At 44.5% G+C, this 26,814-nt stretch overlaps 1 protein-coding gene across 1 annotated transcript in view; it reads right to left on the reverse strand.

Annotated features, from left to right (window-relative positions):
• Positions 1 to 3,235: 3,235 nt before the first annotated feature.
• The window catches only part of Slc18a1 (solute carrier family 18 member A1), a 40,042-nt gene continuing 16,463 nt past the window's right edge, over positions 3,236 to 26,814 (reverse strand). The window contains exons 5-18 of the mRNA XM_033765469.1: positions 25,757 to 26,120; positions 25,090 to 25,148; positions 22,401 to 22,484; positions 21,479 to 21,571; positions 19,883 to 19,972; positions 19,616 to 19,659; positions 14,229 to 14,289; positions 14,051 to 14,146; positions 9,057 to 9,135; positions 8,005 to 8,056; positions 6,594 to 6,657; positions 6,278 to 6,397; positions 5,952 to 6,085; positions 3,236 to 4,442 (exon numbers count right to left, since the gene is read on the reverse strand). Coding sequence (XP_033621360.1) covers positions 4,329 to 4,442; positions 5,952 to 6,085; positions 6,278 to 6,397; positions 6,594 to 6,657; positions 8,005 to 8,056; positions 9,057 to 9,135; positions 14,051 to 14,146; positions 14,229 to 14,289; positions 19,616 to 19,659; positions 19,883 to 19,972; positions 21,479 to 21,571; positions 22,401 to 22,484; positions 25,090 to 25,148; positions 25,757 to 26,120 — 1,454 coding nt within the window. The 3' untranslated portion in view covers positions 3,236 to 4,328. The remainder of the gene's footprint in view (positions 4,443 to 5,951; positions 6,086 to 6,277; positions 6,398 to 6,593; positions 6,658 to 8,004; positions 8,057 to 9,056; positions 9,136 to 14,050; positions 14,147 to 14,228; positions 14,290 to 19,615; positions 19,660 to 19,882; positions 19,973 to 21,478; positions 21,572 to 22,400; positions 22,485 to 25,089; positions 25,149 to 25,756; positions 26,121 to 26,814) is intronic.

Raw genomic sequence — 26,814 nt, forward strand, 5'->3', positions numbered from 1 at the left:
AAATCAGGAACAAGACAAGGATGCCCACTATCACCACTCCTCTTCGATATACTTCTGGAAACATTAGCCACAGGAATTAGACAAGAGAAAGAAATTAAAGCAATAATGATAGGAAAGGGAGAAGTTAAACTATCATTATTTGCTGATGATATGATACTCTGCATTGAAGACCCAAAATATTCCACCAAAAGACTTCTACACTTAAATGACACTTTTAGCAGAGTAGCTGGATACAAGGTCAACACTCAAAAATCAATAGCCTTCGTGTACACAAACAACCAACTCATTGAGAGAGAAATCAGGGAAACAATTCCTTTCACAATAGCATCCCAAAAAAATGAAGTATCTAGGAACCAATCTAATGAAAGAAGGAAAAGACCTCTACACTGAAAACTACAGCACTCTGAAAAAATAGATCAAAGAGGATATAAGAAAACAGAAAGATATTCCCTGCTTCTGGGTAGGAAGAATCAACATAATGAAAATGGCCATACTACCAAAACTGATATATAGATTCAACACAATGCCAATTGAAATTCCAACACTATTTTTCACACAACTAGAAAAAAAGAATCCAAAAATTCATTTGGAACCAGAAGAGACCTAGAATAGCAAAAGCCATCCTAGGCAACAGAGACATGGCAGTGGGTATAACAATTCCCAATTTGAAACTATACTACAAAGCCACTGTGATAAAAACAGCATGGTGCTGGCAAAGAAATAGGCCTGAGGATCAGTGGAACAGACTGCAACATACAAAAACAACTCCAGATGTACTCAGCTACCTCATCTTTGACAAAAGAGCCAACCATCCTCAATGGAGGCAAGATAGTCTCTTTAATAAATAGTGTTGGAAAAACTGGATTTCAACCTGCCAAAGATTAAAATTAGACCCTTGTCTTTTACCATGCACTAAACTAAAATCTAAGTGGATTAAAGATCTAAATATTAAAAAAAACTAAACTTGCTGGAAGATAAGTTAGGTGGAACTCTTGAAGACATTGACATAGGAAAAAACGTTATGAATAAATCCTCAGTAGCATGGGAACTAGAGAAAGAATCAACAACTGGGATCTCATCTTATTGAAGAGCTTCTGCACTGCAAAAGAAACCATCAACAGAACTAAAAGACAACGTGCAATGTGGGAAAAAAATTTTAATAGCTGCTCCTCAGACAAAGGCTTTTATCTAGAATATGTAAAAAACTCAAAACCATCAGCCCCCCAAATATAAAGACCCAATTCAAAAATGGGCATCTGAAATGAACAGACATTTCTCAGACAAAGAAATAAAAGCAGCAAGTAAATATAAGAAAAAATGTTCCGCATCACTGGTCATTCAAGAGATGCAGATGAAAACAACACTGAGATTTCACCTCACCGCACAAACAATAGCTGCTATCAAGAAACCAAACAATAACAAATGTTGGTGGATTTGTGGGGAGAAAGAAACCCTTCCCCATTGTTGGTGGGAGTGCAGACTGGTGCAACCAATATGGAAATCAATATAGAGATACCTCAAAGAGCTGGGACTAGAGGTTCCATTTGACCCAGCCATCCCTCTGCTGGGTATCTTTCTAAAAGAATTAAAAGAATCATACCACAGTGATATATGCACACCTATGTTTATAGCAGCACAGTTTGTAATAGCTAAAATTTGGAAACAGCCCATTTGCCCATCAGTTGGAGACTGGATAAAGAAGATGAGGTTTTTCTATAAAATGGAATACTACTCAACCATAAAGAATGAGAGATTAGAGTCATTCATAGGAAAATGGATACATATTGAGGATATACTCCTAAGTGAAACAAATAAGTCACACATGGGTAAATACCGAATAGTTTCTCTGGTGTGAAAAACTATAATAGTACATAAGATCCTAATGCGATAATCGACAATGTGAAATAGGAAGAAAAGGGCTAAAGGTGTAGGGAAAGTGGGAAGGGTACAGGAAAGTCAATAAGGGAAAAGAAAAAAATATGAGAAAATGAAAAAATGGAAATAAAGTGTTTGTAAATGGGGAGGGGAGGAGGGGATGAAGGGAGGGCAGGGATAAGGGAAAAAATGAGAACCAAGACCTGTCATGTAAAGGTACAAGATCCCAATGATGAATGTAACGGTACTGTATACCTAAAATGTACCAATAAACTAAAAAAAAAAAATTCCACTGTCTTGGGTGAGGGATTTAGCTCAGTGGTGCCACTGCCTGCCGCACAAGTACAAGGTCTTATGTTGGATCCCTGGTACCAAAACAAACAAACAAACAAAATTCCACTGTCTTCTTTGCTCTGTTGCAGCTGGTAACTCAGAGCCCAGCGCCCCGTAAATGTGTTCCTGACTTTTGGAGGGGAGACCTGTTTTACCTTTAGGTCCTTCACAATCCAAGACACATATCATCTTGATTAAACAGCAGTGTGAGTGTGCCTCATCTTGCAAATCCAGGGAGTGTCGTTAATGCTCAACCCCTAAAAACATATCCACTGATCAATTGGGGCTTTGTTGTCTAAGGAATAAGGATTCCTCCAGAGCTTCACCCCGAATGTGTCCTGGGAATTCAGGATTTGTGCTGAATCCTTTAAACCCCTGAAAAGGCAGGGGTCTCCCCAGGTAAAATCTGAACACCCCTGTCTAATAAGCTTCTGTGTGTCTCCCCATCCTGCATCCCCCTGCATCTCTGCATGACCCCCAAAGCAGACTGGCAGCAACCCCGGCCCCTCGTACTCGAATGTGCAGTCTACACAACCTGCAGAATTGTTGATCCCTGTACTGTATGTCGCTGATTTGCCCCAAGAGATGGGATGTTATCCAGAGTGGCTGCCATGTCTCCTATTTCTTTGAAAGCTCAACACCCAATAACTTTTAAAATTGTAGCTGAATGGGTGCCCATTGAGGCGATACTCAAGTGAAATAAATAGGACACACATGAATAAATACCTCATCATTTCTCTGGTGTGAAAAATGAAATGTATAAATAGGGTTCAAATGGTATAATGGATAGTGTGAAATAGGAAGAAAAGGGCTAAAGGGGAAGCGGGAAGGACAGGAGAGGGGAAAGAAAATAAGGGAATAGAAAAAATATGAAAAAAGGAAAACAATGGAAACAAAGTCTTTGTATGTAGGGAAGGGTGAAGGGGGTGAAGGGAGGGCAGGGGAATGAGGGAAAAGTAAGAACAAAGACACATCATGTAAAGGTGCAAGGTCCCAGTGATAAATGTAACTGTACTGTTTGCCTTAAATGTACCAATAAATTTAATGGGAAAAATTAAATTGTAACAAAATGTCATACTATTATGACGCTTACAGTATTTACCCTCATGATCTCCTTTGCTACAGAACAGCATCTGGTTTCCATGTGTGAATTAAACTTTCCCATTAAAAGATGTGAACAATGGCTCATGATGCTTTTCATGTTAGGAAATCCACACTGGGAGAAATTTCACGGCAGTTTCTTTTCCCTTCTTTCCAGGACATCTTGGGTGTATTAGAATGCTTTTAGGGGCAGATGAACCTAAGACCTTTGTACACTTTTTTGTTTTTTATTTTGAGATGGGGTCCTCCCACTAAGTCGCTAAGTTGTCTAGGCTCGAATTTACAGTCCCCCTGTCTCAGCCTCCCCTTCATTGGCTTTTCTTTCTAATAGTCTTAGAAGTTCAGGAAAAATAGAAACACAGATGGAAAGTATGAGGATGTCAGTAACTCAAGTCAAGGAGAAACACCTGCTCTGAATCCCACTGGCTAACGAAGAATGTAGGAAGACGCTTTGTTCATCTGAGAAGCAGTAAGTAGGTTTCGCTACAGAAAAATCAGCCAATTTGTTAGAAAAGAAAAGAAAAATCCCCTCCCTGTTGGCACTGCACAACGTTGAGGCCACCTGCTCCACTCAACTGGGAAAAATCGGGGAGGAATGTGCCAGGGAACAGATGACACAACTCTTGCAGTATGTTGGGAAGGTGCCAAGGAAAATCAGAAAACAAAGGAACCAAGGTCTGTGATGGCCCCTCGGTTTCAGGGGTGCACTGCTCACTGCCGCCTCCAGAAACTGAGTCACCCTTGCAGAACTTGTCCCAGCTCAAGTTTATCAGCCTGAGAGCAGCCAGAGGGGAGGCATCACTGTCCTCCCACAGGAGAAGCTTGGAGGGAGAGCAAGCGGCTACTCAGGTGAGCAGTGTAGGAGGAAGGCGCCCCAGGGATGGGAGGAAGCAAGGTTCCCGGGCCTGCACAGGGAGCCTGCTGAGCAGCCCTTCATGATCTGGTTCCAGGAAAGAAGCGGCCCGGAGTCCAAGCCTCATGGGGTCAGCTAAGACCGGACTCTGGGCCGCCTTCAGCTGCTACTCCTCGCTGTCAGGGTCTGCATCGCTGTTCTCGCCCAGGGGAAATTCCTCTGTGGGCTTCTGGGTTGTGTACATCCGGGTCTCCATGGGGCAGTCCTGGCTCAGAATAGCCTGCAGGAAGGGGCAAGAAGACAAATCACTGCCCAGCCCATATTTGACCATCTCCCCATTCCTGTCCCCCACTAGCTCATCCAAGTCTACTGCTGTTTAGGAAAGACCCAAGATGCAACTATAGACCATGGAACCTTCTTTCTGATCCATGTACATGCACAGCCCTCCCAAGATACCTAGGTAAGCCTCCTTGTAGGGACAAACATCTGATACACTTTTAACTGAATCCCAGGGATAGTGCAAGACACAGCAGGAAGCAGCTGAAATTGACACCGCTTTGTATCAGACCTTCCCGTCCTCTTTTATTCCTTTAAGCAGCATCAACCATCCCCAAGCTACCAGACCTTCATCCTCAGCCATCCCCAACCATCAGACCCTCAGGGTTGAATGCTGAAATAAAAGGAAAATACCCTGTTAGCTAAAAATCACATGCAGAAGACCTTTCCTCTGAGGTTTTTACTACTTAAAGAGAGATGGCTCAATGAGAGCCAGAGCCAGAGAGAGAGAGAGAGAGAGAGAGAGCGAGAGCGAGCCAGTAAATATAATGGCAGACTAACTGGGTGTGGTGGCGCATGCCTGTAATCTCAGCACCCGGGGAGGCTGAGGCAGGAAGATCACTGTGAGTGCAGGGTCAGCTTGGGCTACACAGTGAGTTCCAGGGTAGCCTGCACTACACAGGAAGATCCTGTCTAAACAAACAAACAAACAAACAAACAAACAGATAGTGGCCGACTCAGATGAATGAATGGATGTGCCGAGTGGAATTCTGCCCATTTATGGAAGGAATAATTTGTTAACTTACACTGTGCTACAGTGAGTACAGAACAATTACAGTAAGGGCAGAATAACTGCTTTTCTTCTTCCTCTTCTTTCCTCCTCCTTTCTCCTCCTGCTCTCCTTTTTTTTTTTTTTTTTCTTTTTCAATATTGTGGATTGAACCCAAGACCTTCCTGCTGAATTACATCTACAGTCCTTCCTATCTTAGTTTTGGTTTTGGTCTGATTTGATTTTTTGGAGGCAGAGTCTTGCAAGTTGCTAAATTGCACAGTTTGACCTTGAACTTGAAATCCTCCTTCCTCAGCCTCCCAGAATGCTGAGATTACAAGTGTGCACCACAATCCCCGGCTTCATTTTCCTTCTTAAAATCCTTTTTTGCTGTGCATGGTGGAGCCTGCTTGTAATCTCAGCACTCAAGAGGCTGAGTCAGGAGGATAGCTGTGAATTCAAGGCCACCCTGGCCTACATAAATGAGTTCAAATCCAGCCTGCACTACATAGCAGGACATTGTCTAAAAAAAACAAAACAAAACAAAAAACTTTTTAAAAGGGAGGTAGTTATTTAAAGAAAGGAAATAAGGAAGGGCATGACAGGAGATAAATATAAAAGGAATCAGAAAATGTGGCAAGTCAGAGAGATGATCAATAGAGGGAAGAAATTAGCATAGGAAAAAGGGCTGAGACAATGGAAAGAAACAGCACGTGAGTTTTTAAAGCAGCTGGAGCTCCGTACAAGCTTCTCCTCCTTGGCTGGGGGGTTTCGCAGGAAATAGCAGAGAGGAGCATAGACGATGTTAACCACCCCAATGATGACCATGATCCAGGGGAAACCAATGGCCCGCACAATGGCGCCCCCGGTGGACGGGCCTGTGAAGAAGAAAGCAAATGACAAGTATTTACTGAGCCTGGATTGCCTGGAAGACATTCCACTAGGAGCTGGGTGACTCACAGGATGTCCCAGGGTTGGAAATCTTCAGAGCCCTGGGGTGCCCGGTTCACAGTACAGAGGAGTGAGGAGGGTACCCAGGCCCGGGATGGTCCTCTCCCCAGCCAACATACCAATAGCAAAGCCCATACAGAAAGCCACGTCAGCAATGGCGTAGACACTCCCATACACGGAGGTGTGCCGCAGGTCCACCAGGTGCCCCATGATGGGCATCAGCGAGGAGTCCACCATGCCTGAGGCCAGAGCACACCAGACGCCGTCCGTCAGCTGCGGCGCCCCTCTCCTCCTCCCCCATTCCACCCATTCCCTTAGCCTGCTGCCTCCTCTTCCCTCTTCCTTCCCACCCTCCGCTGATGAGAAGAGGAGGAAAGGCATTCGGCCATTGCCAACATTCACGGGCTTCCTGCTGCCGTTGAGGGAGCTTCTTACCTATGGCAAAGCCAAGGCCCGCATTGGGGCCAATGAGACCAAGAATACTGTGAGCCAGCGGGACCTGCAAGCGGAAGAAGGAGGAGCTCATCAGGACTCCAGCCGGGCTGGCGTGGGCAAGGCTTCCCATGAACAGCTGCGCACAGTGCGTGCTGTGTGCCACACGCTGAACTCTCGCACCGCAGCATGAAGAAGAATCATTACCTTCACATGAAGACCTGAGAACAGGACTGGTGTCGATGCATCACATGCCCTCTCCGAAGTTACAGAGCTGTTGTGCAGCAAGACCAAGTGTGGACCTCAGGATTGACTCCAGCATGCCGCACCCATGGTCCTTTTCAGCTCATGCCCTCTTCCTCCTCGCCCTCTCCCATTCTCCGCCCAGACACCTTCCCATCCTCCTCCTTCACTGAGTGGAGCTGGCTCTCTTTTCCATTACTGACATCATCAAAGGCTTTATTTAAATCCCCATCTTGGTAGCCAATGGAGCAAAACACAGAGGAGCGCAACAGCCAATTACCTCCACGGTCTCGCACCCCACAACAAGATGGGACGCTTAGTCGCATTCCCCACTCTAAGGGGTTTTTTCCTTCCCTATTGTGCAAGTCCCCTCCCTTCCTTCCCCCTACCTTGAGTGACAGGATAGCTGTCACTCAAAAGCCATTATCCCAGCACACTCACCCCTCACAGGGCCAGCATACTGTTCAGGCATTGTGACGCCCAGTTACAGTCGGAGACTCACTGAGGGCCACTGTGTGTCACTCATCATGCCGCAGTGTGTGTGGATTACTGTAACCACCCTGCTACTCAGGGGAGGGCACCGAGGATATGAGCAGGGAGGAGATGTAAGGAACTCAGAGTCACACAAAGGGTGAGGGGCAAAGCTGGGATGGAGCCCGAACTCCGGCCCGTCTTGAGCACAGCACTCAGGGCTTTGTGTCTCTTTTCTCATCACTCCCAAGCCCAGGCACCACTGTGCTGCTGATCTCCACTAGGGCCAAGAGGAAATGAAGGCTTAGGGGGCTTGAAAGGGGCTCTTGCAAAGAGTGAAGACCTCTTTCTTTCTTCTTCTACCAAATAGTATGATGCCAGAGACCAAGGCACAGCTGTTTGTTCTTTAGTGCCCTGTTGGAGCAGGTCAGTACATGAAGTCATACAATGCACCATTAAGGTCGCTCCCAAAGTAGCTGCTGACACATCTCACGTTGTATCCTGCACGCCAAGCCTCAGACCTCTGTCTCCTACTGCCCATCACCCTCCTCTCCACAGGGCACCACTCCAACTAGTGGCATCTCCTCCAGGAGTGGTTCCTACCTACTCAGAAATAGTTTTTTGGAGCTCTGCTTATTTTGAAGAAAATGGTCTTTTAATATCTGTCTGTCTGTTTCTCTCCATGCCTCATTATACTTACACAGAGCAAGCTGGTACCAACCACCACCATCCCAACCAGGGAGCACAACCACCTAGAAGAAAAGAGCCATTGCCAGACAGGAGTCAGGGGAGAGAGAGATCCTTTCCACCTGTCACCCCAAATCCACCATACTGGCCAGCCCTACCCACCTCCAATGCCAACAACCCTTGAGGCCACGAGAAGATACATGCATCTCTACAGAACCAGTTTGTACCACATCTTTTCTGTCCTTCCCTTGTTCTTATCCTTTGCCAGCCCAAGTTCATTCCCCTTTCTATAGCAGAGGCAGGGATGGTGCCATGGGACATATTTTTACTTCCCTTAGAAGAGCACTTTCCTGATTCAGAAGGCACAGTTGGGAGCAGCCCTTGAACTTGATGTGTATGGTTTCTCAGTCTAGACTACTTCCCACCCATTTACATTTTATGTGATTTTGGATGTCCAACTCCAAAAACAAACAAAACATTTCAAATTTTCTATCATCTACTTTCCTTTGGCAGCGATTGTAGAAATCTATACTCTGAACTCCAAAGTTAAAACTAGAGCCAGAGCTGTCTTCATTATAATAAAAGAACAGACTCCAGATGCATAACACTCAACCTCCTGCCCCACCCTTTGGTAGCTTCTGAGACCCCACTGTCAAATCGCCCAGGGTTCCATGGGACATCGTTTTTTGCTTTTTGGTACCAGGGATCAAACTCAGGACCTTGGCTTTCAAGGCTGAGCTAAATCCCCAGCGCCTCCATAGAACATAGTTTGACAACTGCCCCAAAGTATACGCTGCTTTTCTCACACGTGTCTCCTCTGGGGTTGTTATCTGTTTAACTGGAGAGCAAAGATCATGCATCACACGTCCACTGCCTCTTCTCCAGCATTCAGCCCAGACCCATCCTTTCTCCATGTGCCGCTCACCAAGCGCCCGTTACCCTTCCACAGCTTTTACGACTGTGTGTTTCTAAATCTCCCAGTCTGAGAAGTTATCTGTCATCCTAAGTGCAGGGCTTTTCCATCCTGTGTTCCTATCGTTCTTCCCAGACCCCCAGGCTACGTACCGACCCATCTTGTTGGCCAGCACACCAAAGAGGTTGGTGCCGATGAGGTAGGACACGCTGGCAGGCAGGAAAGCCAGACCTGTGGAAGGACAAAGAGCCTCACCTCAGGACGCATGCAGTTGAATCTGAAACACCTGTCTGCCACAAGACACTAAAGCTCCCTAACACATTGCTTTATGGTTGGGAGATCCTGGTGCAAATGCATAGCAGAAGACCTAGGATCCCGCATTGTTGCTTTTCCTAAGAGCAGGGCTGTTTAGCCCTAACATACTTAATGTGCTTCTAGTTCCCTCTTAGACTTTCTGACAAGAGGCCCTAATGAGCCATCAGCCAGAGAACATGAAGGACGTGCATACATCTTGGAAAACACAATTCCCACCTCACTGTTTACCTGTCTTTCTATTGCTCTGCTAGTGACCTTGGATGAGTTACTAGAGCATTTTGAATCTTGGTTCCCACATCTAAATCTATGACCCATCCTCCTAGGCAACAGTGAAGAGCAAATTGGATATGGAATATGAAAACATCTTGTAAATGGAAGCCCTGGCTTCCACGGCTTTGTGTGATGATCAAGTGCAGTGTTCTAGAAATACGGGCCTGCCATGCCGTTCTGAGTTCAAATTGTGGCTTGGCCACTTGTGAGCTCTATGGTCTTGGGCAATTTATTTACTGTCTCTGAGTCTCATTCACTCATCCCTTATAATAAACTTTCCATATGCCAGGTATTCTTGGGGCTAAGAATGGACAGACAAAAATTCTAGCTTACATTCCATCAGAGAGAAATAGTAAAAAAACCTAAACAAACACAAAATATGATTTTTTTAATGTCATGTGTAGTGGCTCACACCTGCAATCCCACCTTGGGAGGCTGAGACAGGAAGATCACTGTGTGTTTGAGACCAGCCTAGGCTACATAATGGGTTTGAGGCCAGCCTGAACTACAAAGTGAGACCATGTCCCAAAAAACAAAAACAAAAAGGAAAGAAAGATGGGGGGGAGGGAGAGAGAGAGAGAGAGAGAGAGAGAGAGAGAGAGAGAGGGAGGGAGGGAGAGAGGGAGAGAGGGAAAGAAAGAAAGGGAGAAAAATGTTAGGTTCTGTGGAGGAAACAACATGGCAATATGGCAGAGTGACCAGGAAGAAAAGCTACACTGGGTTCGGGAGACCAAGGAAAGCCTCTCTGAGAAAATGCTGTAAGCTGAGACTCCAGAAACCAAAGGGGAGCTATGTGTGTACGTGTGCATGCATGCGTGCATGCGTGCATGCGTGCGTGTGTGTGTGTGTGTGTGTGTGTGTGTATAGTGCTTCATACCAATAAAAAGGCCTTAAAGAAGCAGCCTCTTAGTCTGTTCTAGGGATAGGAAGGCTGAAGAACATGAGCAGACTCCAATTCATATTTCCTAAACTGCCTCAGTCAAATGAGCTCCTAGGACAGGAGTGGCTGCCAGAAGACTATTTGTAAGTCAAAGAGAAAAGTGACAGAGCCTGGGCATGGAGGTCATGATGGAAAGAAATGAATGGAGTTGGAGGTATTTTGAAATTAGGTTGGTGGAATTTTCTGCTGGACTGGATGTGGACATAGTGGAAGGGAGGAGGACAAGAGAGAAACAAGGACCCTGAGTTGTTACCATGATTGGCTGGGCATCTGGAGATGGAGAGGACCTGTTGGGGAGGAAGAGCTTGATCAGAAGATGAGAAGTTTGAAACACCTGTTAGATAGGTAAGCAGGCAGGTACACAAGACCCGAGCTCCAAGGAGTGGTCGGTCATAAAGACAAATGTAAGTCTGGGACTTGATAATTTGTGTATGGTTCTTAAAGCCACGGAATGGCTGGTACTGCCTACTGTCAGATAAAGAACAGAAGGGAAGTTAGGAAAGGTGGGGAGGAGCCAGTGAAGTGGGTGGGAAGTGATGGAACCCAGAAAGCAAAGCAGAGTTGGGCTTTGATCCCAGATGGGATGCTTCAACCAAGTTTAGGAAAACACAAGTGAGGGGAAGCCAGTACATTTAGTGGCAGAGATGTGAGTTCCCTTCTTGCTTTGATTAGAAGGCAAAGCCAATAGCTGAGGACAATGAAGGTGAAGGAACGGAAGTCAACAGGGAGTCTAAACAGAAAGGTAGAACATCGTCATTTTTGGAAAGTGGGAAGGAACACGGGAGACTTTGTCTCTAGTGTGGCAATTCTAGAGGTGATGGAACCCTTGAGAGTGGAGCTTAATGGGAGAAGGAGCCGCCCTCCCAATGGATTAAGGCAGCATGGGGTCCCTGAGCTTTGCGGAGAGTGAATTGGTATCAGGGTAAGCTGGACCCCAGGATCACTCTCTGGCTTCCTGTTTGGTGATGGGCTGCTTTGCTTCTACCCACGCTCCAGCCATCTGCCAGAGGCCCTTGCCAGAGCTGACACCGTACTGCTTGGAGCATTGGTCTCCAGAACTGTGTGTTAAATGAGCCTTTTGTACTCTATGGAGTGAGCCTGCTTCTGGTATTTGATTAGAGTGGCAAAAATCTACTCAAACAAGGGATGGCAATAATTCTGACCCGAGAGGCCGGAGAGGCTTTGAGGTGAGACTATCAAATACTTGGCAAGGTGCCTGGCACGTGTAAGTGTCCTATGAGCACTGAACCTAACTATTCTCATCCTAAATGACGAGTGACTGGTTTAGGACCAGAACCCAGGCTTCTCGCTCCAGTACCAGGTGTTTCCACTACCCAACCCCAACGGTGTCAGCACAGATGGCTCTGGAACAATGGGCCTGCTTGGAATTAGCAGCATGAGTCTCTCTGGGTCTCGGCAGCCCTCACTACACTTCCCTGGGTGTATAGGAAACAGTGGAGCCCAAGAGAAAACACATGACCATCATCATTAAGCCCAAAATCAACAATTCACCAGGTCCTGGCTGACGGCTTGTTTGCTTTTAATATTGTCTTCTATGGAGTAGAAGCAAAGCATAGCCCAGTGTATTTGTCTAGTCTATCTGCACAGGGCTGGCAATCTGTTTCAAAGTGTGTCTGTATGTTTCTGTGCAATTGCTTTGGAAAAACGTAGAGGTCATAACTACGGGACTGTTTATCTGATTTGAGGAAACAGGAAGCTCTAGGAAGCTCGCTGGCCCAGATAACATCTTCTCGACATCACTGTGAATGGCGTGGAATTTCCAAGTGAGATTTCCCTCAATCCCCTCGGCTTGTCCTGTGGCACCTGGCTATCATCACACGTCAGCCTCACTGTGTATTCTTGACTGCATGGCCACTGGTGCATATTTACTGTTCTCAGCATGTCTTCAAAGGTGGCAGAGCACACACAGCTGTGACTATTGAGATGGCTTAAACAAAAGAATTATGAAAATAGCTGATAATAATTCTTATCGCCTGCGTGTATGATACATTTTATGCATGGTGCTAATCTCTTTGGAATAACTGCATAGACCAAAGCAACTTGGAAAAAAAAAATCTCCGTTTTTACAAAGAAAGAGGTAGAGTTCAAGGTGAAATTGCTCCTCCAAGGTTACATCAGGAAGTGGCCCGATCCCAGTTCAGACCAGGTGAGCCTGCTTCCAAAGCTGCGGCTTCCTCAGCACTTGGTGAAGGGCTCGGCACACCGTGGGCCGTGTGGCAAAGGCTGCATCACAGACTGCACATCACGCCCAATAACCTAGTTGCCTTCGCTCCTCCCAGCAACCCGGAGAGGGGATCTCCATGTGGAGCAGTGCTTTTCTATGTGTGGCTGTTGGTGACCAGAGAGAGTCGCCTGGGATCTCACTGAGAATCCAGGTCTGTCTTTGCTGTCTGGTGCCCACACTCAGGCTTCACAACCTCGACCCAGGTTCTGGCGTCAACCCTGGGGAACCTGGGATGTCAGATCTTTCAGGTGCAGAGAGTCCTGAGAAGAGCTGCACAACACTCTGGTAAGTGAGTCACTGGTATCTGAGGCCAGAAACTGGGCTGCTGGGGAAGGGCTCCTCCCTGCTGCAGTTGCTCACAGGCACCAGGAGCCTCAGTGGTCAGAGCCTCAGGAAGAGGGTGCATTATCCGCACTGAACACTGCCTAACTCAATTAATTATCAAGCCCAGAGGCAGTCACAGTCCAGAAAAATTCAATTTGGGACGAGGAGTGCAACTGGGAGCTTCGCCTATAATTGTTCCCTAAAAAATTAGATTTGGTGCTTTTCAGTGCGTGACGCTGAGCTGCTTGAGGTTCTTATCAGCTTCCTCTGTGGCTCTGTGAGCCTCCCCTCCCTGCAGTGACTGAGCCATTTGCACGTAGCCTCCTCTGTCCCCTTGTCTCTGGCTTCCTGAAGGGCAGGAGCATTTTCTCTATGCTCAGATGAGTCCTGAGGCACTGGCAGAAAGGCTGGAGCCCTCTCTCCCTGCTGTGGGGAACTCTGTGGGGGCACAGAGCTCAGCACCTTCCCTGGGTGAGAGATACAGTGTTTCTTCCACAAGAACCTTTTTAGAAGTGAAAAGACAGACCAAAAGGCAGGGGGAGTGGAAGACAGGAAAGTGTGGACGGTCCTGGTGGTGCACACTGAATGAGGTACAAAGCTTACCCACAGCTTCTGTCACTTGGTCCTGCAATTAATACAGACAGTAATGATAGTGCATAGCGATACTGAGCACGTACAAAGCATTTCCACACCCTATACCTTTCACTCCTCCAATGTCTCTTTGAACTAGATAGTGCTTGGTGCCATTTCAGTGATGAGAAGTTTACCTCACTGGTCAATGGAACTGAACCAAAATCCTAGGTCATTTGATTGGGAAATTTTAATCACTTTACCAAACAGCTAGGTAAAGCTCCTGTCACCTTCTCTCCCTGTCCCTTCTCAGGCTGCTTCTCTGGAGGGCTGCCCTCAAGGAAAGTAATTCGACAAGGGAAACAGATTCCCCCTCTGAGATGCTGAGGACCTGGGCTTGATGATACTTCTTAATTACCTGAGAAATGGCCCACGGCATCTGCCTCTGGCCCACATCCAAGGTGAGGTTCAAGGTTACTTACCAAGCTGCCACTCAGGGGAGCACATGGTCTGCATCATCCAGATGGGCAATGTGGGTTCTAGAATGGCCACTCCCATGTTGGCAAAGCAGATGGAACCTGGAGAGATGGTTCTGTGAGCCACTGTGGCTACTCACAGCCCAGACTCTTCTAGTTCAGAAGAAGACCATTGCCAACTCACCTGCAGCCACCAGGATATAAGGGTCTTTGAGAAGTGTAAGGATTGGAGTCCCCTTGGCACTCTGAGAACATGGACAAGAAAAACTTTCTTGTTATCTGCACAGTGCTCACATCTCTCCTGTCATCAGAGTCTGAGAATATGCACACAGGGCTTTAGAGACCATCTACACCAAGTCCTTTACTGCAGAGATCAGGAAACCCAAGTCCAGGAACAAAAGATGACTTGCCTGATGTCATGGAGTAACAACCCACCCTGTAGCCAGGCAGGCACTGCGATGGGCACAGAGAGAGGGCATCATGTTCCAAGTGCAATTCCTGCCTCCACATGACCTCTGTCAAGTCCAAGTGAATGGAGGAGAGGCAAGGGCCAGGCAGCTGGTGTTCCAGGGCCTTTCTCTGCTCCATCTCCCTGGCACCAGTATTTGTTCTGGGAGGACCACAGGCCGAGCACTGAGTCTCCGGAATGAGCTTAGAAGTGCTACCTCAGGAAGCTCCTCAAGCCATCTGAATTCTTCCGGCTCACCAAGTAAGGCACATTGGACTTAGGCAGCAGAGAACTTGACCATCTGGGTTAAAACACTGACCTAAACGCCCCATTCTAGTTTCCCCTCCCTTCTCGGCGTACCCTTACCATGGCACACTTGTTCACCCTATCTTCCTTCCACGCAGCCCAGCAGCCCCTCCACCATCCCTGCTCTCTTTGCCAGAACAACCTTCTTTCTCATCTCCAGGTTCCTCAAGTTCATTCTTCAAGGTTTAGCTTAAATGGCTCCTTTCTTTGCCTAGTGTTCCTTGAGTTGGTAGCTGAAATTTCTTCCTCTTTCAAACTTCTTCAGAATTCTGTCCTAATCTTCTATCATACATACTCTTTTTTTTTTTTTTTTTTTTGGTACTGGGGATTGAACTCAGGACCTTGTGCTTGTGAGGCAGGCAGTGGAACCACTGAGCTAATTGCCAGGCCCCATGTGTATTCTGTACATCTTGGAAGCGCTTCAATAATTTGTAGATGATAATTTTTGCATGCACAAAAGAGTGGATTAAGATATAAAGAGATCCTAACAAGATCATGTCCTCACTTCATATATAATTCAAAGTAAAGAAATGGTAATCATAAATAATATTTTATTTATTTATTAAATTTTATTATTTTATTTAATCTCACTCCTAGAAATTTGAAGATTGCTGCTAACATTCTAAAATGCATGTGCACAAGGTAATTGATTTTAGCACTGTTTGTAACTGCAAAGTACTAAAAACTATCTAAGTTTTTAGAAACAGGAAATTAAATATAATATTGTATGCACAATGGTGAAAACAATGAGCGAAAACTCTCTAAACTGATAGGGAGTGATTTTTATGATGCATTGCCAAATGAGAGGGAAAAAAGTAGAATCAAAGAATAATATATAATATAAAAGCTTTTGTGTGAAAAGAGGGAGGGGATGGGAAAATGTAAGTAAACTATTTTGGAGAAGCACAAGAACATTGGAAAGATAAACAAGAAAATCATTAAATTAGTTACTGTACTCATAAGTAGTAAGAGTGAGGGCAGATAAGGGTAGAAAGGTAATAGAGATTGACTCTAAATGGTAATATTTGATATATTCAAAAAATAAAATGATGTTAATGTTATGTACTTAACTTTGCCCCTCCAAAACCCATATGCTGAAGCTTTAACACATGTCCTATTAAAGATAGAGCTCTTAGGGAAATAATTAAGGCTAAGTGGGGTCATAAGGATAGAGCCTGACATTAGGACTAGTGTCCTTATAAGAAGGGACACTAGAGATCCCTCTCTCTGTGCACACACATCCAAGAGAGGCCATGTGGGGGCGCAGTGAGAAGGTGGCCATCTGCCAACCAAGGAAGGAGGCCTCACCAGGGGCCAATACTGACAGCACCTTGATCTTGGATGTCCAGCCTCCAGTACTATGAGAATATGAATGTTTCTTGTTTAAATCAGCAGGATATTGTTATGGCAACCTGAATAGACCAATACAAGTAACAAGAATAGAGAAACAAACTAAAACTAAACACCAATAAAAGCAAATGAATACAACTGAATTTTAAATGCATTGTACATAATACATCGCATTCATGATTAGGAAGAGAACTAACACAAGTAATTTCTAAACAGTAGCTTGGCTATATTCCCTAATCTTAAGGGGAAAAGAACTGCAAAAATCTTCAACGCTGTTCAGTAGGTCTGTTTTTTATAGTGGTATAGGCATACAAATCACAATATTAAAATTATTGTAGGATTGAACAAGTAGGTAAATGTCTTCATTAGGGGGAGAGCCAAGATTCTCATGATGAAAATGGGCAGATAAAAGTATGGAGTGGGGAAAGTGACAAAAATCCTGTGAAGTTGGGCTGGAAGCAGAAGTTTCACTATGAACTCGTGTGTGTGTGTGTGTGTGTGTGTGTGCGTGTGCGTGTGTGCGTGCATTCCTGTGAAGTTGGGCTGGAAGCAGAAGTTTCACTATGAACTCGTGTGTGTGTGTGTGTGTGTGTGTGTGCGTGTGCGTGTGTGTGCGTGCATACATGTATGCGTGCATATGCATGTGTGTGTGTGTGTGTGTGTTCGTTCTATCATTAAGGGGGCCTAGAAAGGAGAAGCCCCTAATAGCTGTGAGCAGACTAAGTGTATGGACACTATTGGTTTCTATATTGGTTCCTAAGCACCATTCCCCAATAAAAGAAACCAGGACTTCTCGGAGAAGGAGCCGAAGCGAGTACGGTACAGGATGAGCATGGGATGAGTTTTTGTGTCAGAAAGTAAAACACTATTCAAAAAAACATTAAATGCATGCTAAAGTGGCACAAGGGCCAGTTAGAACGGGCTCCCATTTGCCAAATCTAGGGCAATTTGACCATCAAAATGAATAATGAGAAACTACAATCCACTAATCAAAATAGCAACCATGTATTCCAACTGAAAATAAACAGATAAATAAATAAAATATATATGTTTGCATAGAATATGCATAAATATTTGTATAATATGTATCAAGATAGAGAAAGAAATAGCTATTTCTTATAGCAAAATGTCAACTGGTGATGTATGGAAGGATTGGTAAAATAGAAACCCCTGCATTTATCAAATATTATAGCAAGGACTGGTTTAAGAGAGGATCATTGATGGATAATAAACCTGGGCAGGGGTGAAATTTGGAGAAGATATGAAATTAATAAGAATAGGCTATTCATCAGTTACAAGTGAAAAATACTAACTACACAATGGAGAAACCAACACCACCTTGGCCCAGTGATAAAAATGATCACTGCTTACAGGTGAACGGGGACTGTGTGCCTCTAGTTGTAACTCTAGAAGGACACAGACTTTCCTAGACAGTACAACAGCAGTACATGTAGGGCCTGGAGCTGGTGCAGAGGAAACATCAGGCTAGCCACATTGAGGAGACTCTCTAAAATAACCATATGCTTCAAAAAATAAATGTCATGAAAGATAAAGAAAGGCAGAGGAACTTTTCCAGATTAGAGGAGACTGAAAGATGGGACACACAAAAGTACCATATAATCCTGGACTAAATCCTGTACTGAAGACTTAAGAAAAAGACTGCTACAAAGGACTTTATTAGAATAATAGCAAAATCAGTAGGTACTTTGGATATTATATCGATGTTAAACTTCCTGAACTTGATAATTCAATTGTCATTAAACAACAACAAAAAAAAATGTTTTCAGTGAAAATCCTTTATTAAGAGATAAAGGAATGCGGTAAGGAATCTACTCTCAAATGGTTCAGAAAACAATAAGGAATGATAATTCATGTATGCGTGTGGGAGAGAGAGACAGAGAGAAGAAATATGACAAAAACTTAAAAATTAGTAAAGAAATTGGATGTGTGGAGTTCTCTTCCATAGGAATATGTATCACATCTTATGCTTACAACTTTCTGTATTAGAAATTATTTCAAAATTTAAAGTTTTGTGGGGCTGGGGATTTAGCTCAGTGGCACTGCGCCTGCCTCCCAAGTGCAAGGTCATGAGTTCGATCCCCGGTACCAAAAAACAAAGAAAAAAAATTAAAGTTTCATGGCGAGGGATTTAGCTCAGTGGTTCCAACGCCTACCTTGCAAGTGAGTTTGATTCCTGGTACCGAGAGAGAGAGAGAGAGAGAGAGAGAGAGAGAGAGGGAGAGATTGGCCTTGGAGCCAGCCAACTATGGACTAAAACCTCTGCAAAGTGTGAGCTAAATAAACTCTTTCCCTTTTAACTTTGGGTGTTGGGTATTTTGTCTCAGCGATGAGAGAAAAGTAACTAAGACAAAAGTCTAATGAAGCTCTGATTCCGCCCCCCCCATCAAGGTCTTTTTTAAAAAATTTGTTGGTTTCCTGCTTTCCTAGTTCCTTTTCCCCAAACTTAGTCTGTTGGTTTAATGATTCATCACTGTTGGCAGGCAAGATACTCAGTAAGTACTGGTGGAACCACCTGGAAGGACATTCCTCTGTCTGGGCAGGTACTGGGGCCAGGCCAGGTGGTCTGAGCCACTTCAGGTGGTCTGAGCCACTTCAGGTGGCCAGAAGAAATGTGGTGCTCCTTGCTTTGAGGAGTCCTAGTGGCAGTGGGTAGTGGTTACAACTTTGCCCATCCCTGAGTACCCAGACATCTCTGCTCCTAGATCCAGGTCTCAAAGAGTGACATCTCAACTTGCTACTGTCAGGGAACTGACACTCTCAAAATGCCAACTCTGTCACAGTGCCAGATCATTTCAGTTGCTTGTAGCTTTACCTGCAATTTCTGTGTCTCTAGAATGAGGCTAAAATGTATGAAACATAGGTGGCATACTTGCTAACCAGAGCTCCTGGGACTTAAAAACCATCAGTAATGTTTGCGTACTATTATAATTACTTCTGGAATACCTTGATAACCTATCAGATGCAAAGTCAAGGTCTTTAGCTTAAATTTCACCACATTTTCTGTATTCTTCTTCTGTTTGTTGAGTAGTTCATCACGATATGATTTGATGTTGACTTCACACAGCCATCTTTGGCACAGAATCAAATACCAACTCTGACATTTACTATCTGTGACAGAATGATCGGCTGTTAGGAATGTCTTGGAGGAAGTCTTTTATGGGGGAAGGTGGGCTGGAGGCCACTAACAGTTTTCTCTGAGGCAAGACTTCTTTGACTCTTTATAGCACCCATCTTTATCCTCTATCTTTGTCCAATATGAAGCCAGACTCTTGCACCATTGCCCACACTGCCTTAAACAGAGCTCTATGTGGAGCAGTAAGTGCAGTGCTATGTGGAACCTGAGTATTTTCTTTTCCCTTTTTCCAGATAGTGTGACAGGCTTGCCTGGGATCCCTGTGCCTAGCCACTCTGTGTATCTCTTAGTGAAGGAACTGGTGTTCACTCACCTCAGGAGAGACTTTGGAAGGCTGCAGGATGCAGAGCTGGAGGGCTAAGAAAAAAGGAAACAGAAGAAGGTGTTCAGCTTGTTTGTGGTTAAGCAGATGTTCCAGTAACAGCCACATTGCTACCAACTAACACCTTCTTTTCTACAATGGGGCAATCCTTGCTCCATCGAAACACATCCATACCACCCAGCAGTGGTAAAGACTGAAAGGCTCCATTCTCAACCTGACCCAGGCTATCACCCAACCAGGACCCCATTGCTGACTTACCTCCATCCAGTAGTGCCAGGAAGGCCAAGATGAGAAAGGGAGCAGACTTTCCAACAAACTCATACATCACACTTCCAAAGGGAGCTCCCACTGGAAAGCAAAGCAGCACATACATAGAGATGAGGCTCATCCCAGATGGTGAGATGCAGCCGCATCATGAAGTGAGGATTTATTGAAGACCTACTAAGGCCTGAGCTGCACTGGAGGCTCTGAGGGCTCAGGGATGAAGACCTGGTCCCTGGTCCTTGTAGTGACGGAAATTTGCTTGGAGGATTGGGGGACAAATAATGAGAATGTGGTGAAAAGCTCTGGAGCAAAAGGTCGTGTGTACAGAGGAGTGGGTCCAAGAGTTCAGGTGGCCACAAGAGCTTTGCCAAGTGCAGAAGCAAGAAGCACATAAGAAGGACAGAGAGGTGTCAGAAAGGATGGTGCCACTGGAGAAGAAAGTCAGTGTTATTAGAGTATGAGTCCTTGGGAGAGGAAGCGTAGAGGTCGGGTAGGTTGAGGCCCCGAACCAATGCCCCCAGATAACTGGATGAGGTGTCTAGTAGACCTCGTGGCCTAGGGAGAAACATCGGTGATCTTTAGCAGGAGAGAAACACCACCAGGTCTGAGCTCGGGAACATTCTTCTGGTGGCACCATGTGGGAAGGAAGGATGTGAAAGAAATCAGGCAGGAGACTGGTGCAGTGTTCCAACCAAGAAGGGGTGAGCTGACCTTGAAGCAGTTGCAGAGAATATAATGGATATGTTCACTTGAAACTTCTGGGATGAAGGACCCAGGATGCACCAAAGTTTAAAGTTGAGCATTAGGTAGGTGGATACTAACAAGGAACAGAACTTTGTACCCTCTCTTTTCCATGGTGGCAGAGGTGGGCCCATTCTAGGAAAGAGATTTTAGGTGTTCTTTCAATGAGTTCTTGCAAGCTCCTAGAAGGCACAACTTTGTATGCCTGGAGCTTCTTACCTGCAAGCCTTCTGTGCTAGCACTGTGTTTGATACACAGGAGGTGCTCAACAAAAGGAAGTGACTTGTTAGGTCTAATCAGTTAAGCAATATGAAGGATGAACTTCAAGGAAAGTACACCTTATTGCATGAAGCTTGGATTCTGAGAGAATATCTCAGTCTTCATTCTGCCTCTTGAAATGCCCAGCTGTGTGACCTTGGATGGTTACCTGACTTTTCTTATTCTCACCTCTGTACTGGGGGACAATCATTCCTTCTTCTCAAGGTGGTGGTGCGGAATAAAGGAGATTATACATACATTAAATCTAGTAGAGAATATGGCAGAGGGCAGGTTTTCATGCTGAAAGCACTGGCCATGTGTGGAAGCAAAGGTGAGGCAGGCAATGGATACATATGTGGGATGTTCACTCCCTTGGATGTGCTGGTCCTCTGAGCTTTCTGTGCAGCTCAATTGAAGGAAATGGAAACCTTTCTATGGTAAAATTTCCAAAGAAGTCAACACAAGATTGGGCCAGAGAGGAAAATGCTTGTCTTCCATGACCTTGGGAATACCTGCCTCTGGAACCATCTCTGATGGGTCTGCAGTTCCGCCACCCTCCTGAACCTTAATCTCCAGCCAGATTCAACCTACCCAGAACTCCCAAAGCCAGGCCACCCAAAGCGATTCCCATGACTTTTCCTCTCTCATAGTCATCGGTGTAGACACTGGCCAGCATTCCAAGACCTGAGCAGAGAATGACAGATGAAGTCGGCACATGGAGGGTTTCATCCTGTCCCCTCAGTGTCCTTGGTCCCTGCCCTACTGCATCTTGAGTGATAATCTTAGAGTTCCAGTTTGAAGGGTTAACTCACAAAACTTAGTCCACAGTATATTGTAAATGCCGTTCCCCACTCATCCCCAAAGTCCTCACACTACTCACTCCTCTGTGCACGAGTAATTTTGGAAGTACAAAGCCTTCTGGGAAAGGTAACATAGAATACTATTGTCTAATTGTGCATGTAAGGGGAGCCTAAGGATAGGAACCTCAATGAACACAGACTGTCTGTCTTATTCAACATGTGCCCAAGGAGAAGCATGATATGCCCAGCACCAGGGAGAGGGTGTGACCTGGCAGTGCTTGGCAGCTGTGCTCTCGGCACAATTACTCTGGGCCAGTGGCACAGGAGCCTCACAAGAGTCCATGACATATTGTCAAAGCATCTAGCAACTCTTCACACACTACACTGGTATTTCTGACAATATTAATAAAACTCCTGTCGTGAAATGAGAGGGCAATAGAGAAAGGGCCACGAAATGGCACTAAGTAAAAGCCTGGCCTACCTCATAGCTTTACTTGGGCATGTTCTGACCTGAGCCAGCTGCAACTGAATATTGTCACAGGAAGTTACATCAGACAGGGATCTATAACCCCCGCTAGCAACTCAACACTTGCCTTGTTCCTGAATCATAATTTCTACCTATCAGGGTGATAGTTTCCTTAATTTCCTCATATAAATATGATAATGCCTGAGGTAGCAAGAGGTGGTAAAAAAAAAATGTCTGTCAGCCTTACCTGCAACAGAGGAAAATGAAGATCCAATGCCTTGGAGGGTCCGGGCCACAAACAGCAGACTATAGATGCCGGAAAAAGCAAACACTGCATAGAGTATGGCAAGAATGCTTCATTACCAGGCTGCCTTAGATTGCCCAGCCTCCAGATGACATGCCGTTTATGCATATGTTTTAACAGAGCATGATGATTTTTACTATCTGTTCTTGAAATTATCTCTCTAGTCTTCCCCAGCCTTTTACTAGACTAATTTTAATTGATTAAAAGACTGAGAAACTACATACCCATAAAGCAAGCCACTGCACAGTGGATGGAAGACTGCAGTGCTCTCCCTATATCTTGCTGAAAACTTGACACCCTATCCCCTGGAATCAGATGTCCAGGAAGCCCAGTGTCCTGGGATTAGAACTACTAGGACCCTATTTACACCCTGCTCCTGGAACTTCAAAACATCCGGATTTGGCTTTTTCTGTTACTGGGCCACACTGGTCACCCTGAGTACTGTGACAACGCATCTGCACACCAGGAACCAGAGGCATTAAATAGAAAATATCTTGGGATGCAGTCAGATTGTTCCCTTTACCTCATGTTGGAAGATCATTTAATCAAATAAAATTAGTGTTTATTAAATAATACTGAATGCACAGCTTTGCTAGACTCTGTAGCAGATGAGAGACGGGGGTGAAGGGAGGAGTGACTCTAGGTCATGCCCCTGAAGAGACTGAGTCTAATTGGAGACTAACATACATGAAAATGAGAGTCAAACAGAAATATGTTATCAAAAACTAAATTACAGGGTGTTGGCAGTCAGGTTGGTAGATTCAGACATGCCTTGCCCTCAATTCCAGAACAATGTCTCCTAAGAGAGAAGAATCCCTCCCAAAGTGTCTGAATCAGAAGAATTTTAATCCTTTGGGCCATTCATTACAGGTGTCTTTGGTTGTGTTTGTAATCTTCTTCAGTTACTTCCCGACATGATCACATTCTACTACTACTCATTGTCTCCCAAACAAGCACATTCTTGGCCTCTCCTTCTCTCTTTCTCTCTCTCTCTCTCTCTCTCTCTCTCTCTCTCTCTCTCTCTCTCTCTCTCTCTCTCTCTCTCTCTCTCTCTCTCTCTCTCTCTCCAACTTCCAATGCCCTTTCTTGGGCTTTCTGATTTCCATTCCTATATCCTCTGACAACAGAGTGAGCAACTTGTCTTACTTTGCCCAGACTTTCTTAGCTATAAAACTGCAAGTCTTCTATCTTATGAAGCTCCTTGGAGAGTAAACAAGATAGGATGGTTGGTCACTCTATGTAGGAAGATCAAAGTAATTTCCTTTTTCTTTCACTCTACTAACCCAGGCCACTACTTAGCTCCCAATTACACTAAGCATGGTTCCTAGACAAGGATCTTTGATGACTGTAATGGACATGGGCAACTTTTTTAGGTTTTAGGTTAACTAAAACCTTTTTTTTAACCCTAAATGATGCTACCGAAAGATAGTCTAACCACTAAATACACTTTCTTTGGGACAGACTTATGCTAAGTCAGTACAACAACAACAGTGATCTCATGGAAACAAAAATTATGATTTATCACATACAGTTGATAAGAAAAGCTTTCAAAAATAGGAGTTCTTGGCAGAGACTCAGCAAGGACCTAATGCTAAATAGTTTGGGCTCCCTAATACACTGCATTATCTTATTTTACGGGATGTTTTTCCCCAGCCACCATGCCCTCCTGGATACTTGAAACCATGTCTTTTCTTTCCTTAAGTGACATAATACATGTGCTTCATAAAATTCTGTGGAATGATTTTTAAGACTCGCTAGATGAACTTGTTAATTTTTAATTTTCAGCCCTGATTGTAATACATTTGTATTAAACAGTGGGTCAGTAGGAGTCAAATCCTATGCCAGGAGGTAAGAAAAATTGAGGAGGAGCTGTACAGAAAACTGATAAGTAACAGAAAGATAACAAAAATAAAGGGGAGAAGTTATATTTTTGGAGAGCAGGAAGTCAACAAATTGCACCCTAAATGTGAACTCCCCTTGCATTCTTATTTACTTTGCATTTCAGTGTCAATTACATTTTTCTTACTATTTCTATTCCATCCCTGTTTTATTAGAAGCATTTGGCTGATACTGCATGGACTATTTGTCCTTTTCTTGCTCCTTTAGCAAATTTACTTTCCTAAGCTATAACCTTTCATGCACTTAGCTGGAAAGCAGTAACCTTTTCAGAATCTTTCAGCCACTGTTGTCCAACTTCTATTTTATTTTGTTAGTTGTCTTTTACCAAAGCACATCAAAACACTATGGTATATTCCCATACATTCGGGGGAGGTTCTAACCTTGCCCAGGGAATTACTGATAGTAGCACACATACGTGCACATGTGTACACACACACGCACACACGCACACTGTAGTGCATGCATTCAAACAGCTTTCATGATTTCCACTGGCACAAATCAAGTATCTGTTGTTCAGCAGAATAAGCACGCTCCAACTAGACTACGTTGCCACGACTGTGCTAATCCCTAGTACAAAAATTGCAAAGCATTCAAATCAATGTTCCACTTAGTCTGATGCCTAACAACCCTTCCGGGCTAAACTAACTTTTTTTTTTTTTTTTTTGCACTGCAGTCACATGATGAAATCAAAGAGACTCAGTGAAGGGAAGAGGAAGGGAAGAAATTTACTTACTAATGGTGGAGAGGAACATGATAACAAAGCCAGCAAACATGGGAATGTGATATCCAACCCTAAAAAGGGATTGAACAAGATTCAATGCCACCAGGCTTTCCTATACATATATATTTTTAACATAAGTGGAAAGAGAAATGCAGTTAATTTGAGTACATGGTAAAGCTTGTCTATGAATCCGAGTGTGGAGATGTAATACAACATGTAAATGAGCACAAGTAAATAGAATAAACAAATACAAAATTTACCCCAAAAACTAAGGGCGAGTCTTCTTTTCCAAAAAGGATAACTTACATAGGGTATATCACCTCAAAGCACCAGCATGATCCCAGACACAAACAGTAGGAAGCCTAATGCTTTAGACTGCATTAGATTCTCCTGCTCTTCCCATGCAAGCCCTGCTCTAGAGCACTGAGGAGACATAAGCTGTAATCTGCTGCTCAATGATTCTCTTCTTGACATGTATTATTCATTATATCACTAAGAAAGCAAGAAGCCCATGATATTTCACCAATACATCACCCTTTGGAGAAATCAACCTTCCAAATTGCTTAATTCCCTGGGAACAAGAGTCTTCCTTCTTTGTCCCCCTTCTAACCACTAAAATGAAACCCTAACACACGTTATCACCACCTGAGCCTCTGGGGTACTGTGCCCACTGAAATACCTGTTGGTGAGAGGTCCCACAAGTGGGTTGACCAGAAGCTGCATCAAAGCCTTTGAACCAAAGAGAACTCCAACACGAAGGTTCTCTTCCTCCAAGAACTCTGAGCCTTGCAAGCAGTTGTTTTTATGTGCTGAGCTGGTGTTGGTGACTGGAGGGGGGATGGTGCCTGAAGAGCCATTGAGCCATGCTGTGCTCCCGGGAACAGTTTCTTCCACAAGTACGGTGGTGTTGTCAAAAAAGGAGAAGATGGCTGAGAAGTCAGGAGAGCTGCGAGTTTGTGGGGAACTTAGAGAAAGGCCGGTGCGCAGAGAAGAGTTGCTTTCTTTGAACTCTGTGGCATACAGGAAGGTGGGTACAATGGGCACTGAAAGTCAATGAAGATATGTGGTGAGGGCTAGGACAGATCATCTTTTCACCACTACTAGGTTCTGGAGCATTACTAAGGGGTTTAGTTTTATACTAAAGGAAGATGTCCAAGTGACATCGTTTACCCACTAAAGATTGTACCTGCCCATGTTATTCTATTAGCAAAAGGACCTAAATGCCAACCATCATAGTTGGTCTCACAGATTTGTGGATTCTATGCTGGCTAACTCACTGCTCACTAAGGTTATTTGTAATCTAAAATCAATAGTGCTGAGCTATGCTGATTTTTTGCAGACAGGTGAAGAGTGTTGAGGTACCCAGTGGTACATTCTGGTGAGGTGGAAGAAAGGAAGCTCTGCCCCCGTCTCAGCCCTTACACATCGGTGATTGGAAGAGGCTTGGGAACCAGTGAGGTATCATCCCAGGGGCACCAGCTATGGGATGGTTCCATGAGGTTTGAATCCCACCTGGTAGCAGGTGGCCTTGGGCATATCGTTTAACACTTCTGAACTTTGTTTTTTTTTTTTTTTTTTTGTAGAGAAAATACAAACAAGTAGGATGCATTGTTTTTAGGGCTTAATTTATGTGTGTGGGGGGGGTCATTGTGTGTATGTCTGCCAAGGAACAGTGATTCAGTATTGCCTAATTCAGTGTTTGCAACAATTTAATAGAATGTAGCTGTTAACTATAGA

The sequence above is a fragment of the Fukomys damarensis genome, unplaced genomic scaffold (assembly GCF_012274545.1).
Source record: "Fukomys damarensis isolate Sample0158 unplaced genomic scaffold, DMR_v1.0_HiC HiC_scaffold_18, whole genome shotgun sequence".
Taxonomy (NCBI): Eukaryota; Metazoa; Chordata; class Mammalia; order Rodentia; family Bathyergidae; genus Fukomys; species Fukomys damarensis.